General features: G+C 49.1%; 1 protein-coding gene across 2 annotated transcripts in view; it reads right to left on the bottom strand.

Moving 5' to 3' along the window:
- Positions 1 to 16620, bottom strand: part of MAPK1 (mitogen-activated protein kinase 1) — a 29889-nt gene extending 13269 nt beyond the window's left edge. The window contains exons 1-3 of one of the 2 annotated variants that reach the window (XM_021412317.1): positions 16286 to 16620; positions 3303 to 3485; positions 1516 to 1705 (exon numbers count right to left, since the gene is read on the bottom strand). In XM_021412317.1, coding sequence (XP_021267992.1) covers positions 1516 to 1705; positions 3303 to 3485; positions 16286 to 16428 — 516 coding nt within the window. In that variant the 5' untranslated portion in view covers positions 16429 to 16620. Of the gene's footprint in view, positions 1 to 1515; positions 1706 to 3302; positions 3486 to 6346; positions 6409 to 16285 lie in introns of those variants that run through there. The other variant, XM_021412318.1, reaches the window with a different exon arrangement.

Here is a 16630-nt window from a genome sequence, read left to right as displayed (position 1 = left end):
CTCAAACCGTTCTTTCCTGCTTCTACAGATTTTACTCCACTTCTTTCATGAAGGGGTTAATGCCTTGAGGGGCACTGAGGTGACAACAGCAGCTGAAGTCCCATAGCAAGAGGCGGAGTGGCTATTCCAGAAGGAGCAGTGGGAATATAAAGCAAACTAATAGCGTAGTCAGTATTTAGAATGGATCAGCATATAAAGCATTTAAACAGCAAAGACTTTTTCTGGAATTCTGACAAACTTGTATGGCAGCAACCGGTTCACATTTTGCAGAGGGTCAGCTGCTGCTATTGTGTTTTTTAATTAGCACATTAGAGCCACTATTTAAAAAAAAAGTAATTAGGGGGAACACAGCACGTAACAGAACAGTTGTAACATCAGATCAAAGCCACGTAAGCTCCGATCTCACTCTATCAGCAGCCAACAGTAAATACTTAGAAGTACTTGAAGTGTATGAGGAAACACTCCCATGTCTCTCATTTTCCATGCATTTGCCACCATGGGATTCTAAAGCAGAGGTAGCATTCGAACGCTTTTCCTTCTGGTACTTGCTTGGTGTTTAAGTCACATTACCTTAATATCTGCTCTGTGGTACCAATTTCCACACCTTAAAAAAGCTGACCATTAACTACTACTTCCTTTCACCCTGAGCACGCCCCCTGTCCCCTTCATTTGCCCCAATTACTTTTTATTGTCAGTAGGTAAGGATAGCAATTGTTCTCTATCTCTCCTTGCCACTAAGAATCTTCTCCATTTCTATTGTATTCATTCTTTACTGGTTCTTCCTCATTGGGGTAGGAGTACCTTGGAGTCCTGGTAACCCCCTTTTAGAAGGCTACACAGGGTGAAGTGTGATAGTTTCAATCACACAAGAACAGAAAGTTACAGAAAGGTGTTTTCTGGCTTATTCTTTACTTCTGTTCTCATTCTTCACACTCGGTTTGCTTTGCTGAATGCCACTAAACATCACAGTAACATTTTCCAAGAACTGTATCAGCTCTAAGATCACCCGCCTGCAGCACTAACTGGTACAGAGCCCGTGAGGGACAGTGGAAATTAGGAATGCTCTCTCCAACTGGTTGCTCTGCTTCCAATCAGCACTGACTTTCACATATCATTCTGGTTGCCTGCCAATGTGAAGTCCTTTTCCAGCTCGGAAGGACTAACAGTTTTAATGCAGGGCCTCGAGACCTGAAATACACAATTTCCAGTTTACTTTCCAAGTAAACACGATTGAGTTTCAGATTAGTATTTTCACCGGCTTTTAAAGAGGCTGTTTCAAAGTCAGCCTGCAGATGGAAACAGCAACACATTCATTACAACAGCGTAACAGAGCACAGAGTTCTCAAACATTAATCATTGTTGTATGAACATTAATAATGATTTGGCAATCTTCCCACAATAAGAATCACATCCACCCCCAATAACACAATCACATCCATAGCTGTTCACACTTACGGCAGACTATACAGCTGAAGAAGACCATAGGAGCAAAATTTTTAAGAAATTTCCACTAACCTTGAGATCACAAGTGGTGTTAAGCAGCAAATTGGAAGGTTTGAGGTCGCGATGAAGCACATTGGCTGAATGGATGTATTTTAACCCTCTCAGAATCTGGTAAAGGAAATAACAAATGTGGTCGTTGCTGAGGTGTTGAGTCTTTAAGAGCTTGTAAAGATCTGTTTCCATAAGATCTTGCACAATGTATCTGTAAGGCATCAGATGTAAGGCAGCAAAACAAAGCTGGTAGCATGTTAGATATCAGCATACAGTACCAAATGAAACTTCTAGAACAATTTTTTTCTTTTATATATTTGCTTCACAACAATTAGAACTACTCAGTTGCTTCCTGCTTTACAGACTTGAATCAAATCAATCCTGTTACATAATACAGACCCTTAGAGAATTAAGAGGCACCAACATGTGGTCCTCTCAAGATACTCAAACTATTTCTTTATACTAAAGCCTGATCTTTATTGGAATCTTACAATGGCTAGGTTTCTATCCTGCTTGCCAAGAAATAAAAGTCGTTTTAACTTCATGAGTAATAAGCTGAGATACTGGCTTCCTGTTCCACAGAAGCTTAAAGGTGGAAAATGCAATCACTTCTGATCAGTCTCTGCCACTTCCAAAATGTTCTCCTTCACTATGTACTTATCATGCTAAACTGGTTAGCAAAGGACTATTTGTGCTCAAATTAAATTCTAATATCTTCCATCACATTATTCTTTCTCAAGACTGAAATTAACATAAAAGATTTTATTCTACTTTGACAAGAATTAATTGAGCCAAAAATTTCCTTTCCTTTAATTCAACTCAGCTCCAGAACTCTTGGGGCGTAGTTCCATGACCATTTTCCACCAAAACAGGATTAAAAAAAACCAAAGCCACAATCCCAAACACCAATTACTACCACTGCCATTTCAGCCAGGCTCTTCCATCCCTTGCTTTGGATCGGACCACACAACCAGGACAGCTCTGCAGGAGGCAGCACACACCTACAGCAGTCAGTGGCCACAGAAATGCAACCCCAGAATCCCATGTCAGACCGAACTCAAAGAGCGGGCTGCTAATTAATGAACTGAGAACATTTGACCTAGATTCAATTCAATGCCTTATGCTTTTAAACAGGCAGACATCTGTGAAAATCTGGGAACCAATAGGAAACAATATATACAGACTCAGTGAAATTACGCAAGTTGACTCCAAACTAGGGGTGGTATCACGGGCAGAGCCTCTCACTGTAACAGCTTTGGTAGGTTAGATATACACACGAAGCCAACAACGAGCACACGTTTACCAGCCCACGAGGAGTTTCAGACTACACATACGCAAGAAGCACTGCGGGACTCCAGTGAGGGTGGAGGGACGTCCGGCCTCACTTACTCCCCCCCCAGGATGTAACCTATGCAACCTTTCTATTCTTTAAGAAAATCTTAGACAGTTACAACGGAGCTTTACCATTTTATTTTCTCCTTGAAGCAATCTGATAGTTGTAACAGAGGTTCTACTCAAAGTGACTGTAGTTTAAAGTCTGACTAGGCTAAATGGACCTTGAGTTCTTTCCCTTGTGTTTTTTTTTTAAATCTGAAAAAGAACTAACAAAACTCGTGCTTATCTTGGTATCAAACTGATCTATCGAGGCATCCACAAATCTATCAAATGCTACAAACGTCCATTCCAGTTAAAAATAATAAAAGGCAGCTTTTATTAAAATTGAGTAAGGATGAGGATGAAAAGAGGGATCTAATCAGAAGAGAGGAGGAGGTCTCAATCACTAAGCATAACAGACTTGGAAAGGATACACGTCTTTCATTTGTTCAATAGTTGGAGCTCTGATAATATCATTTATTCCAATAATATTCTCGTGCCTGAAGCGCAGTAAGATCTTTATCTCCCTCAGAGTTCTCTGGCAGTACGTCTGATGCTCAAAAGGGCTGATTTTCTTTATAGCAACTCGAACTTTGTTGACGTTATCGTAGGCAGAACTAGAACAGAATCAATAACACTTGTTGTAAGTTAAAATTCATTCAAGTCAGAAAGTGAGAATGTTAACTACCGAACACAAGGACGACCCACTTGTTTTTACGTTTATTTTTATCAAACGAAGAGGAGACGAAGTAGCAAGTATCCTTTAATTTGATGACACTACAACAATATTTTCTGTTCTTCAACTTATTTGGGTACCTACAAGTCATGACCTTTCGCAGCCAACTTTTAGCCTGCTGAGTCTCAAGTCCCTGAACAAAGACAGACACATTCACCTCCTTCATCACCCCGCAGAATAAATAAGTTTGAGCCTTTTCCTGTACGCTGTAATTAAGAAGAAATTTTAGACAAGAAGTTAGTCCTGGGTTAACCCATCCGCTTTGGTGGGCAGAAAAGCTTTCAACATCATCTTTCAAGCAGTAGAATCCCACACCCTGTCTCACTCCTGCGCTGAACAACATCTTCTGCACCTCTGCGATGAACAGGCACCAAAGAACAAGGGAACGGGGAACGTGCAAAGGCACCTCTCCCATTTCAATTCCAAGGACAACAGAGCTCCAGAAAATGAAATACCTGCACGAAGCGAAAGCGAGGAGCATTGCCCTGCAGCAGCACGGGGACTGTGGCCAGCACCAACAAACACAGAGGCCATGTTTGGAGCACGCTGATTTACCGAGCTCAGGACAGCACTCAGCTCGGGCTTCCTGCTCACCCACCAGCGGTGCCAGCACCCCAGCCCCGGAGCCCGGCTCGGCTGGAGGCACAGCTCTGCACACGGCCTGGAGCACCGGCCATGAGCAGGCTGCTCTTCATGGCCTTGTTTATGCGAATGGCAAAGCATCTCATTACAATAATGGATCTTTAATTACATTACCATATGCTTTTAATATCATTAGAATTTAAATGTGTACATGACTTTTAACATACACAGATTTCTCATTCCTTTCAAATTTCTTTTTATTCACTGCTGCATTCTTTAGAATTTTTTAAAAATACTGACCAAGCCTTGATTCAGACACGCGTTAGCCCCGGCCATTTCACATGAAAATACAAACACGCTGCCAGCTTCTCAGGCTTTCCATGCTACAGATGTTTTACCATCAAATCCCAGGACGCTCTTTGAAACCCCCTCAGCTGGGCCTGACCCCGCAGCTGGCGATCAGGCAGAACAGAATGAATCGTGAAAATCCAATCAGAAAAGGACAACGAAAAGGAACGCCGCCGCCTGGCTCCTTCAAGGCTCTTCTACCACAAAGCACCTTCATGGTGCGGTAACGCGTTCTTGAGACAGCACCGTCACCGCCGTATGCAAGAGCATTTACATTTCTCACTTTTATTATCAAAAATGATACAGAATTTACGCTGCCGGTAAATTCATGCTGCTCATATACATGCAGTGACATCCTTTTTACTTTCTGTTCCCCACAGAATCACTTTGACCTGTTTACACCTCTAACTCATCCATAAGCACACACCAAGTGCAAACTTTACACGCCTCTGGAAACGCTGAACTCCAGTGCTCCACGAAGCGCTCTGAAATTCCATGCACTAAGTATTCGCTGCGTCTGCTGTTAGTATACGTGTGTATACAATACATCAGCAGCTCACAACTCCCAGAACAACCAAATACCACAGATGGAATTCGGTGCAGTCTCCAAGAGCACCCCCTGGCTGGCAGCTCCCCGAGCTGCTCAGGACATCACCCCAGGTGTTTACAGCAGGCCAGCACGGGGAGTCACCAGCAAAAGCAGCTAGAAATTCCTAAGCATGGACAGGCTGTACTTGGGAACAAAATAAAGGATCTTACGGATCATTTTGTCGTTACAAACAAGCTTACTCTCTTCTTTGTGTTGACCGAAGTCTATTTTGCTCTCACACAATGAAGAGCCACACGTCCCGGCCAGGAGCAGCTCTGAGGAGCAGAACAAGGCAAAACGCCGGCAGGTACCAGCTGAGGCTGCTGAAATAGAACCTTAATCTCTTGCAGTACTGGATAAGTGCCTAAGTTTCTCATCCTCCTAAATAGGAGGGTTACTGATGAAAAATAAGCATCTCCCCTTGTACAGATCCAATGAACCCAAACCTACCAATTAAATATGTCCAGATAAATATGCCTTCATTTGATCTCCTCTAGCTTAGTTACAAAACATTTAGATTATTGGAAAAAAAAAAGATGGGCAATTTTGCTCACGATTCACGTGGATAAAAAACAAAGCACTGCAGTAAAGATGCAACCGATTTCCTCACCCACGTACATTCTGCACACGGACATTTTTCTGCTCGGACCAGATCTCACCACACTATTGTAACTAAGCAGGCGCTGCTGCTCCGACTGCAAACCCTCAGCTCAGGAGGATAAAGCCACATCTAGTTCAATGTTATTTCCCTTCTTATCTCTCTCAAACATTGGCTTTTTTGTAACTTGATTAAACTTATGAAACAGATTACTCAGCTTTCTGCGAGCAAGAAGCTACCCGTGCATTTGCTTGTGCAGAGTATTCTATGTATCGTGAATAGCACAGGTACACAGAAAACGATGGCATAAAGTTTGCCTCGTTTGACATTCTCAGAGCTCCAGCCCCCAGAACAAGCACGCTGTAAGGAAGCTCCGTGCCCCTGCACAGATCAGTGTTCTCAGCACGCCAGATGCTCCAAGGCCCCAAGACGCCGGTATTAAAAGACACTGAAGAAATAAGGTGAGGCCACTGCCAGCTTCAATCTCTTCCCTGTAATTCAGGCAGGAGACCAGGACCCCGCCCTTGAAAGGCACCCACTGCACTGAACTTCGGTGGACCCGCACTCATGCGCTCCCTCTCGCACACGTGTGACCATCACACCCACATTCAGCCTATGAAATTACCTATCAATACGTAACGCCACGGCACAGGAATCACTGCGCACTGACATAACCGAGTCCTCTCCAAGCCAGACCCAGCCAGTTCCCACAGCCTCTGCTGCTCCTCACGTTCCTTCACCACCAGCGCTGCTCTCCAGAGTGGCTCGAGGAACACGCTGCTCAGAGTCCATCGGCAGCGCTAGGAAATGAAACGACGACTCTAAAAAACACAAATCCAAAACCCCAATGCAAAGACTCACTGCAGTTAATGAACAGCTTTCTTACCACCTAACACAGGATTTATCTTGATCAGCCTTAGCCAGAATTAGAGATCTAATTTTATGACAAACAATCGCCTGGGCTCCCCCTGCAGTTCAAGAAGAAATAGCTTCACACATACATCCCACCAAAGCACGTCCTCAACTCAGACAATCCGCATTCTGGAAGCGCTGTCCCACAGCGCACAGCCCAGCGCGCTCTGCTGGATCTCACTAGTGTTTGTATTTTCACTGCCTCCCAGAGCCGAGAACCTGCAGCTTTTCAGGGATCCACAAACCGGGAATACCAGGTGCATACTAGTAACGTTCTAAGTGCCAGTTCATAGCTCCTAGCTGACAGCCCGTAACAACATACACCCACCAGCGCACACTGGGTCCTACTGGGCTCTGGGTTACTCCCATGCTGCTGCCTCTCGTTACCAGCACTAAGCATTCAAAAGGAAGGATTTAGACCCATCATGGCATGCAGCTTCACCAGCTGATGCAACCCCAGCTGTGAATGCTATTTATCTGTAATATGATAAAATTAAATATAGATTTTGCAACTGCCCAACTCCAGTATACACATTATTACTATTCCAAGCTGCAGCCACCATCCTGTGACAACCTACAACAGCACTATTATCCAGATCCTTTCCAGACACCATGCGCAAATCAATACAAGCCCTAGTGCTACCGTTTATCATTCCCAGCATTAAGGTAATATATTTAAGGTAAATACATGACGAAGTTTTGACTAAACAGAACATCCTGCACAGCAGCACAAAGCAAACAGATGAGCACGTATGGCCCAGGGAGCCGTGCTGCTCTAAGGCAGCATCTGTGGCTGCACAGCTCGGGCACCGCAAACCGACCGCAGGAGGAGCAGTGGGTGCGCAGCCCCTCTGCCATTAATCCCTTCCCCGGGCAGGAAAGCTTTTCACCACGCAGGACGGGACAAGCACCAAAGCTCTGCTCTACCACAGCAGCTGCTGTGCGCTCTCCCACCCATTTCTTTTCTTCACACGTTTCGTTTCGGAGCTGGAACAAGTGAGAGCACGCCGCAGCTGCTGGGAGAAAGGAGCCAGCTCCCGGCCGTGGCCGCATCCCACAGAGGGCTGCTTCCTCACACAGATGCTGACAAACAACGGCCTCCCCCGGCAGCTCCCTGTGCTCGCCGCACCGCTCCTCGCCGGCACTGTGGGTCGCTCCCCCGACGCTGCCCTGCGGCTCGCAGTAGTGCACCTACAGGCAGAGGCCTCGCCACGAGTACAATTCTGAACCGACCCACTGGAAGCTGAAAAGGGATGTTTTGCCAGTAGCTTCGCGTTGCTGTGGAAACAAGATTCCAAGGGCACAGTCAGAGATAATCACCCTGAAACTCTGAATAATGCTGCCTGCAGCCTAGAGAGGAGGAAAAGATGGCTCCCAAAGCAGCCGATCTGAGAAGACCTTCAGCCTTTCCGCTCAGCCTGCATTTAGCTCAATTGCAGATACTTCCACAATGCGCTGACATTTATCAGGTTACAGTGCAAATAATTGGAACTCATTTCTTAGACTGCTGTATGAAAAATAACAGTACTGCGATACCGTCAGCCAGCTGGGGTAGGAGCGGCTACAGAACACTGCTCCTTTTCCAGAGAGCAAAGACCAGAAGAAGGGAAAGAAGTAGGCTGTTTCAGATCCAGTGACATCCAGCTGTGTCATTTTTATAACTCTGAACGTGCTCTTGCTCCCAGCTGTAAACACCTACGGTTAATAGAAGTCTTTGATACTTCATTCCGCTTATTCATAGTATTTCTTAAGGTAAATAAGCACAGTACTCATTAAAGCACTAGTACTAACTTTGAGAATCAGCACCTACTTTTAAAAGAAACGTGCATATTTACATTGAGGTCCATTAAAGTGAGGGAAATGTGCCTTAATCTACAGAAACACAACTCACAGAGCAGCTGAAAACGGAGAGCTGCTTCTATTTTATATCGTGAAAAATTAAAAATAAGAAATCCCACCCTTTGAGCTCCAGCTGCTTTTCAAACTACACCAAGATCGCACACTGTAAGAACACGAGCATCCCACTGCTCTCCCTGCCATGCAGGACAGAAGTGAAACCCGTCGTAATTCGGACTCCTGAGCCGCCCACGGGCAGGGGCAGCTCCCGGCAATGCTGAGGAACGGCTGCGGCTGCGCACGGAGATGGGCCAGGGAGCAGCAGCCAAGAGGAGAGCAGGCGGGAGGAAGGCACAGCGCCCGTCACATCGCAGGGCTCGATTCCCACCACCCACAGCGTCAGAAAACTACCTCAAGCCAGGAAGGCCGGGATGGCCTCAGGTTTAGCTTAAGTCTTTTTGTCAAGGAAAGCCGAAGAACATGCACTGCTGCAGCACACAGCCGCCAGCAGACACTGGCCGTCACCATCTGTTTCTCTCCATTTCCTTGCCTCTCAGGCTACAAAACTGACAGCAGAAGAGCCAGCACCAAGAGAATGTTACAACTGCTAAATGGGAAATGCAACTCAATTCCTAGCAGTGTGAGTTCGGGGCTGCCTGAAAGTTCCACACTGTACACTGCTTGAAAATTCATTGGATTCTAGTGCCCCTAGATAGAGTACTGCATTTAGGCCAAGAAAACACAAGTCTGTTGCTAAGCCTCCTGTCACAACAGTGTCAGACTTTACAAACTCCTCATGAATTTATCCATGTTCTAAACCCCTTTCACATGCTGTTCATCACCAAATCAAGTCCTGCTACAGTTTGGTGTTTGTTTTTTTTGTTTGTTTGTTTTACAGAAGTTGACCTAAGCAAGCTACTTTAACTTGTATTTATTATAAATTTGATTGTTTTTTTTTCTTTTCTGAAGAGAGGGAAATAAATCTCATTTCTAACAATGTCCGTTGTTTCAGCCCAAGAGCAAAGCCCGGTGCCCAGAAAACCGACGCGCTGCCCGTCCTGGCTTTGTTAACCTCTGCCGCCAACCGCGACAGAACAGAACTGCGCGACCTCCACCCCTGCCACCCACCACCAACCCCAGAGTTAAAGGTTTCTGGCACAATTATGCAAACTCGTACCACCCGTAACACAAATGAATGATTACTCTTAGTGGTTTTACACCTCGGCAGTTTCTGATCCAGCACAGGTTACTGCTCTCCACACCACGAGTTCCTAAGGCACTTTTGTACCTCCTGTAAGAGCTTTGTTTTCATTCACCTATTCAAATAATTCTATTAAGCTGAAAAGGCACAAATTTATTTTTCAGCATTTGCAAAGTCAAATCTGCCCTTTCAAAGCATCATAATTCTCTTCTACTTACTATGCACATCATAACGATTTAATAGCTTAATTCCTTAGACTGCTCCTAGAGTTTTGAAAATAAGTATCTAGTCATGCAAAATGGAGTCTGAAATAAGCTCCTTCTGCCTGAAGCTGAGTCACTTCACAAGCCTGGGTGCAGCAATGATCCCTGTCTTGGTAGCGGCCGTGGAGCCGAACCTGAGGAGCATCACTTCCAGCACTACACCCAGCAGCAAGGGGAAAGACAGCCGCTCTATCACAGAGCTCTGTATGGCTTGGTTAAAGGGCTCGCTTAACTCCTCGGTGTCCTGACAGACCCGAGGACCCCGGGAACCCACCACGTCTCTCAGCTGGCAGTGTGCAGTGCCCTCCTACACAGCTCTCTTTCCATATCGTTAGCTGCGTACCACCACACTCCGAGGCACTGCCAGTACGTACTCATCATCCCACCTCTTCTGCTTAAGTTGCTCTTCGGAAAACGGCCATGCTGAATAGCCTCATACTTCTTACAGCTTTGCCCACCTTCTGCCTTCCCGCTTACCTCCATTTTGGATGCAGGCTCTCTGATGCTGATCAACAGCACTCACATTCTTGTTTGTGAGCTTTGCTGTGTAAAAGCCCTTCCCTCTGAAACAAACCCACAGCACCCCCCACTATGCCAAGTTCCCATATTCTTTCTCTATAAACTTAAGCCAGCTTCCCTGGGAATTGCTCAGCCGGGCGGAGGCACCGCGAGCTCAGGGCTCTGCTCCCCTGCTCCTGCCCCGCAGCGAGTGGGCACTGCCAGCTCAGACCGGGGGCAGCATGAAGCCGAGGAACAGGGAGAGCAAAGGAGTCCCCTACCAGCACATTCCTATTCCCTTCCCTTCCTGCTTCAGCACCAGCACTCACAGCAACTCTTTTTTTTTTTTTTTAAGTAAGGTCTCAGCTAAATCAGCTGCAAAGCACAGCACTGCATCACACAGCACGAGGGGCAGGAGGAACGCTGCGACCCGAGCAGGGCGGGATGGGCAAAGCAGCAGGTGCCCGTGCACGTCGGGCACACAGCAGCACTCTGAGCACGGCAGGTACTGCAGGAAATGCTTCCCTCCCTCCCAGAGAAGGAATAATGTGGCCCAAGAGCCGAGAGCAGCAATGGCACTGACGAGTTCCCCAGCTGGGCTCGCTCTTTTGTCTCGTGAGGGTCTAATTTGACTGATACCTCAAACACTCCTCCCGAAACCAGCTTTAGAAAAAAGAAAAAAAAATTCAGACTGGGGACAATGATGCTTTTCAGAAACTGGCTTATTTGACTCCACACCATACAAAACTTCAGAAAAGACAGTTTGCAGTATTTCACTCCAAGAAGATGCAGAAGGAAAAAAAATGCAATAATAATAATAATCACTGAACCATATCACTCATGCACAACTAGAAGCAAAGGCCTTCCTAACCCTGCAGGAACGGGAACGGCACAAAGGAAGCAAGCTAGGTGCCTTCCTGCCGCCGGCACCGCGGCGCTCCGGGCACTCTGCAGCCTTCCCTCGCTTTTCAGCACGGCGTGAACGCAGAGTCCTGCCCCCAGTCATCCTGGCCGAGCTCTGCTCTGCGGGCAGCACGCCCTCACTCCAACCATGGAAGCCGACGGGAAGGGCCGGTGTGCAGTGCCGGGCTGCGGCAGGCGGCACTCCGAGCACACGGGAAGGTACCGGGGACAGCTGCTGCTTGTAGGGAAAACTGCTGCGTGAAGTAATTACATCCTATAAACTGTAAGCCTAATTGCAAGTTGCTGGTAGTTAAAACATACCCTCAACACAGATGAACACTTTCTACCATGTAAGAAAAATTCTCATTTGCATTCTAAACACCGCCAAGCACATCACTCTTATGAAAATTACATTAGAATACAACAGAATAACCCCCAAGAGAAGAGGTTTTTCCCTTAGCAGAACTTGTGTACAATTTCAGGAGCTGCTGGGCGAGGCAGCCAGAGACACAGCTCTGCACACCGCCCATCCACCACCCGACACAAACTACACAGCAATCCGCTCCACATACGCTGTTCACTTCATTCTGCATTACAACACAGTAAAAAAAAGTAATTCTCAAATACACTTGTGCCTCCACATGGTTCATCTGAGCAATCTGGAGACCCAAACTTAAGTACCATTGAAAGCAGCCAGCAGGGCTTTTTCAGACTTTATTTGAAGAATCCCTAAGACATCCCACTCCGGGCACCCACACGTGCTCCTCAGAGCAGCCAGGGACCCACCTCCAGCACCACCTGCCCACCGCCAGGCCAGCAGGACCCACAGCATGGTCTGGGCTCTTCTCAGAAGTTAAAAAGTGACGAGGACAAGAGGTTACAGTGACAAGCTGCAGCAAGGGAAATTCTCATGTTTCTGAGTGCAGAAGTTTCACCTGGCAGCTGGTCAGGTAGGACGAGCTGCCCGGAGAAGGGGCGAAGCTTCCCTCTGCAGACACGGGAAATTCCGAGCAGGCCGCTCACGCTGCTGCACGGATCAGGGCACCTCCTGCCCGGCCGTGAGACCGAGTGCCCCCCAGCCGCGCTGCTCCATGAACTACTGCACAGCAAGGCGTCGAAATATTCGTATCAAGTATCAAAGGGACCTGTTCATTTCCCTTCTGGATCACAGCTGAACACTACCACAAAACACCGGCCTAGGTGAGAAGGTCCCCAGCCCCACGTGCCCAGCGGCCATCCCTCCCCAGGAGCGGCGTGCCGCACCCGGCCCTGCCGGCACACTTTGCACCACAGCTGCCAACAGGCCCACCCGCCAAAGTCGGGCACCAGACACGTCTCTGCAGCAGGCAGACCTCTTGTCTGTGACCCTCCCTCCTCAGACACACACACAGCATTGTTCTGCTGTCGTAAAATACAGATTTTTAAGAAACTTGCAGGAATTTCCCACCTGTGAAGACCTCCACCATCTGCCAAATGATGGAGGCCCGGCAATAGGTCCAAGGTCCTGATGTAGTGGTACAGGAGACAGCGACGCAACCACACGCAGCTAATGTGAGCACAACAGCCTTATTTCCTTCATATGTAACGGGAGAAAAGCCACAAGGTATCTGTTTCTGTGGGCTGGAGCACGCCACATTAAGAAAACCTGTACTTTTTTTATGGAATGCAAGCGTCCCCAAGCTGCACTCTGCAAGCCCTAAGCCTGTGTCCCGCAGCTTCAAGCTGCCAGGACAAGGCACCACCGCCCCACAAACCCCCAGGACGGCTCCAGCAGAACAGGGGATGCTGCTGCTGCCAACCCGCTGCCCGCCCCATCGCAGGACGCTGCTGCCAGAGGGAGGGGACTGACGCCCACCACCCATTACATCCCCACATCCCTGCTCCGATCCGTGCACTGACGAGGAGGTATCAGGGCGATGCCTATTAGCTCCCTGCTTTCCTTATCGGAGACCACTACACTAATTAACAGGTAGCAACACCTATATGCAACCTGTGCTCCCTAAAAGCACTTCTAAAGGAGGACACTGATCTCTGTGCTTGCTCCATCATCACGGGGTATTCTCTCCAGATCAATGGACTAATGAAAAGAACCAAACCAAGGCCGCCCCCGCTCCTCGCCACGAAGCAGGCTGCCCCAAGTCACCACCACGGCCTCACCCGGGAACGCAGGCACTGCCCTTGTGCCTACCTCAGACTGGAAAGAAAACAGTAAGTACATCCTTCCAGCAACACTGCAAAATTCAGGTCGAGAAATACAAGACGTGAGCTTCAAAACTATTTTCTTCCCGCTGCATTCACCTGTATGATTTATATGCAGTTTGCAGCAGTGACAACACTTCACATTTACATAAGCGTGATGGCAAGAAGAGTTTGAAGTAACAATACAAAACAGAAGCTTGTCATCACATTCCCATTAACCATTCCCTTCCAAAATTTACCTGTTTTAAATTGTCAGACAATCACCTTGCCGAATTAGCACTGAGCACGTGGATGGAGAACAACTCCTGCTGGAAATCTAAGGCTCGGTACGATCAGCGTTTAAAGCCAGGCTGCACACCGGCACCGGGCAAGGAAGGGGCAGCTTCCAGAGCCATCACGCTGCATCAGAGAGCTGACCCTGGGCCGACACCCCCCCTACTTGTTATTTCATGTCCTGCAAAGCACTCAGGATTTCAGCTAGAACTCTGTTGGCACTGCGCTCATTCCCTGGTTCCACATGCAAGAGAAGTGAAAAGCAACAGTTTGGAAAGGGATGCTCCCATGCATACCCACTTATTAACCACTTAACTCCCAGTGAGATTATTTTTTTTAAATATAAACTCCCTAATTCAATGATGTGGAAACATAGCACTTATGAAAAATAAAGGAGTGAGGGATTCTAAGAGTTAAGTCACCTGTTTTGCATATAACAAGCCTTACAGCCCAATGCACTTGGAAATTACCGGCAGCTCCTGTCTCATACGCGTTAGCTGATGGTCTAAAAGCCGTTAACGCTTGCCTTGCTGTCCTTCATTAAGCATACAAATCTAAATGGGTTTTGCAATAGCAGGAGCTACCTCCACCTGCACCCTCACGGCTTGCCCCCTGCCACCCCGGGCCCTGAAGGGAGATGCTCTGCAGATCCTCACTGCATTAGCAATCAAAGCAAGATCAGAGAGGCGCAGTATGAATCTGCACAAGCTCTACCTCTGCTGATCAATAAGCACTGTTACTTAACCATAGTAGTCGGTGCGCTGTGCGCTACAACGCATTACAGTTGCTATGGCATTCAGCTGGAACATGTGCATCCAGCACCTCCCTTATCAAGTACACAGCACAAACCCAGACTTTGTTCCCTGGCATTTCACACCCAAGGCAGAAGATCAGTAATTAGAACACAACGGATCACATTCAGTGTTTCGCATTAACAGCTTCAGAAGAGAAAACAAAGGAGTCAAATGCGTATTTCAGCTAAACTGGACATTTACAATTTTTTGTTAAGGAATCGGGATAGCATTCGAAGCGGACATCATTTAATACGTTAAGTTTTCAAATAAAAGATAATCTTCCATAGTTTCAGAGAGGAAACCCCTCCACGTAACGGAATGGAATGACGCACCACGCGGAGGGGAAGGCAGCGACCCCGTTTCCCCCGTATCTGCTCCCTCGCACAGTGACGCCAAAAAAGGGCATCAGCTGCCACCGCACTGCGCCGTGCAATCTTTGGTTGGTGGTGAAATATTTTAGCGTTAGCACGACGGCTGTGTCACCACCTCCGTTACCGCACCGACACGAGCTCTGTTCCCATGCACTTGCCTAAATCAGTCTGCAAGCGTAAAGCAGTCTGCAGGGGCTGTCCAGCTCAGACGATAAAAGCGCACAATAACAAAACCTGTAACACGAGCTTTGCACTGGCTGTTGTTGCGACTTCCAGCACTAAACCAATAACAAGGTTATTTTTACACCGTCAGCGGGAGCTTTGGTTTATGTGCTGCAGCTTCTTCCCACAACAGAAAGCGAAGGCCGCAGCTCCAAACTTTCTCGCAGACGTTTGTCTGCCTCGCAGCCAGCTCGGGCGCGGCTGCCAGCCCCCACCCTGACACGCAGCACGGCCTCACCGTGACAGCCCAGCGCATCTCCTCAGCTATACGCAGAAACCTGCAAACGCACAGCGTGCGGCTGAAGGCTGCGAGGCGCCTTTGCTGAAAAGCGCACTGTGGTTTACAAAAAATTAAACGTCAGAGAGAGAAAGCAACGCTGCTACAGCTTCCACGCAGTCACAGCCTGCGAATCTCACGCAGCACCGCTGGCCAAACAACGCACCGAGGAAACAGCGGCAGCGCTGGAATAAGTTGATAAACGACGAGAGAAGTTTCTCATCCGAGCCCCTCGCTGCAGAACAAGCGTCCTGAGACGAGGAGGACGCCGGCACCAGGAGCGCAGTGAGGTCACCGCGCAGCACCAGCGCCAGATGGGCAACGGCAGCAGCACCGCGGCTCACCCCGGCGCGTTTGGGCTGCTAAAGAAACATGGAAATCTCGCGATCGTTCTCCAGTATCTTGCTGATCACCCACGGAGCCCTTTAGGGTCGATATTAAGCAAAGTAAACACACACGCGCACACGCAGATCGCGGCCTTCCCGCTGCAGAGCGGCGCGCAGGGGCTGAGCGGAGCCCTCCGCCCGCGGCGCCACCAACGCAGCGCGGGGCGCACCCGAGCCCGGGCCGCCAGGTGAGCGCGGCACAAAGGCACCGCGGAGGCGGAAAGGCAGAGCCCCGCGCACAGGCGGCAGCGATCCCGGGCAGGGCAGGGAAAAGCGGCTCCACCTCCCCCGGCTGCGGCGCGGAGCAGCCTGGGAGAGCGGGGGGGGGGGCCGCCCCGGAGCCGCCCGGCCTTCCCGTCCCCTCCCCTCCCCTCCCCCGAGGCCGCGCGGGCCGCTCCCCGCGGCCGGGCGGGGAAGGGCGGCACTCACCACACCATGCCGTACGCCCCCTCGCCGATGTAGGAGAGGTTGGTGTAGCGCGGCCCCACGTCGAACACCTGGCCCCGCACCATCTCCGGGCCCCCGGCGCCGGCAGAGCCGCCCGCGGCCGCGGCCCCCGCCACCGCCGCCATGTTGTCCGTGCCGGGAACCGCGGCGACTGCGTGCGGGGAGGGCCGGGCGGGCGGAGGAAGGAGGGGGACGGGGAAGAGGGTGCGGGAAGGAAGAAGGCGGGCTCCGCCCCGCCGCGCTCCGCAGCCCCGGCCGCCGAGCCCCCTCGGCACCGTCACCGCCGCGGCCGCTCTGAGGAGACGGAACCGCCGCGCGCGCGCGCAT

This window comes from Numida meleagris, chromosome 14, assembly GCF_002078875.1.
Source record: "Numida meleagris isolate 19003 breed g44 Domestic line chromosome 14, NumMel1.0, whole genome shotgun sequence".
NCBI classification, from domain to species: Eukaryota; Metazoa; Chordata; class Aves; order Galliformes; family Numididae; genus Numida; species Numida meleagris.
The sequence above is the reverse complement of the archived record's forward strand: the minus strand, read 5'-3'. Positions and strand labels throughout refer to the sequence as shown.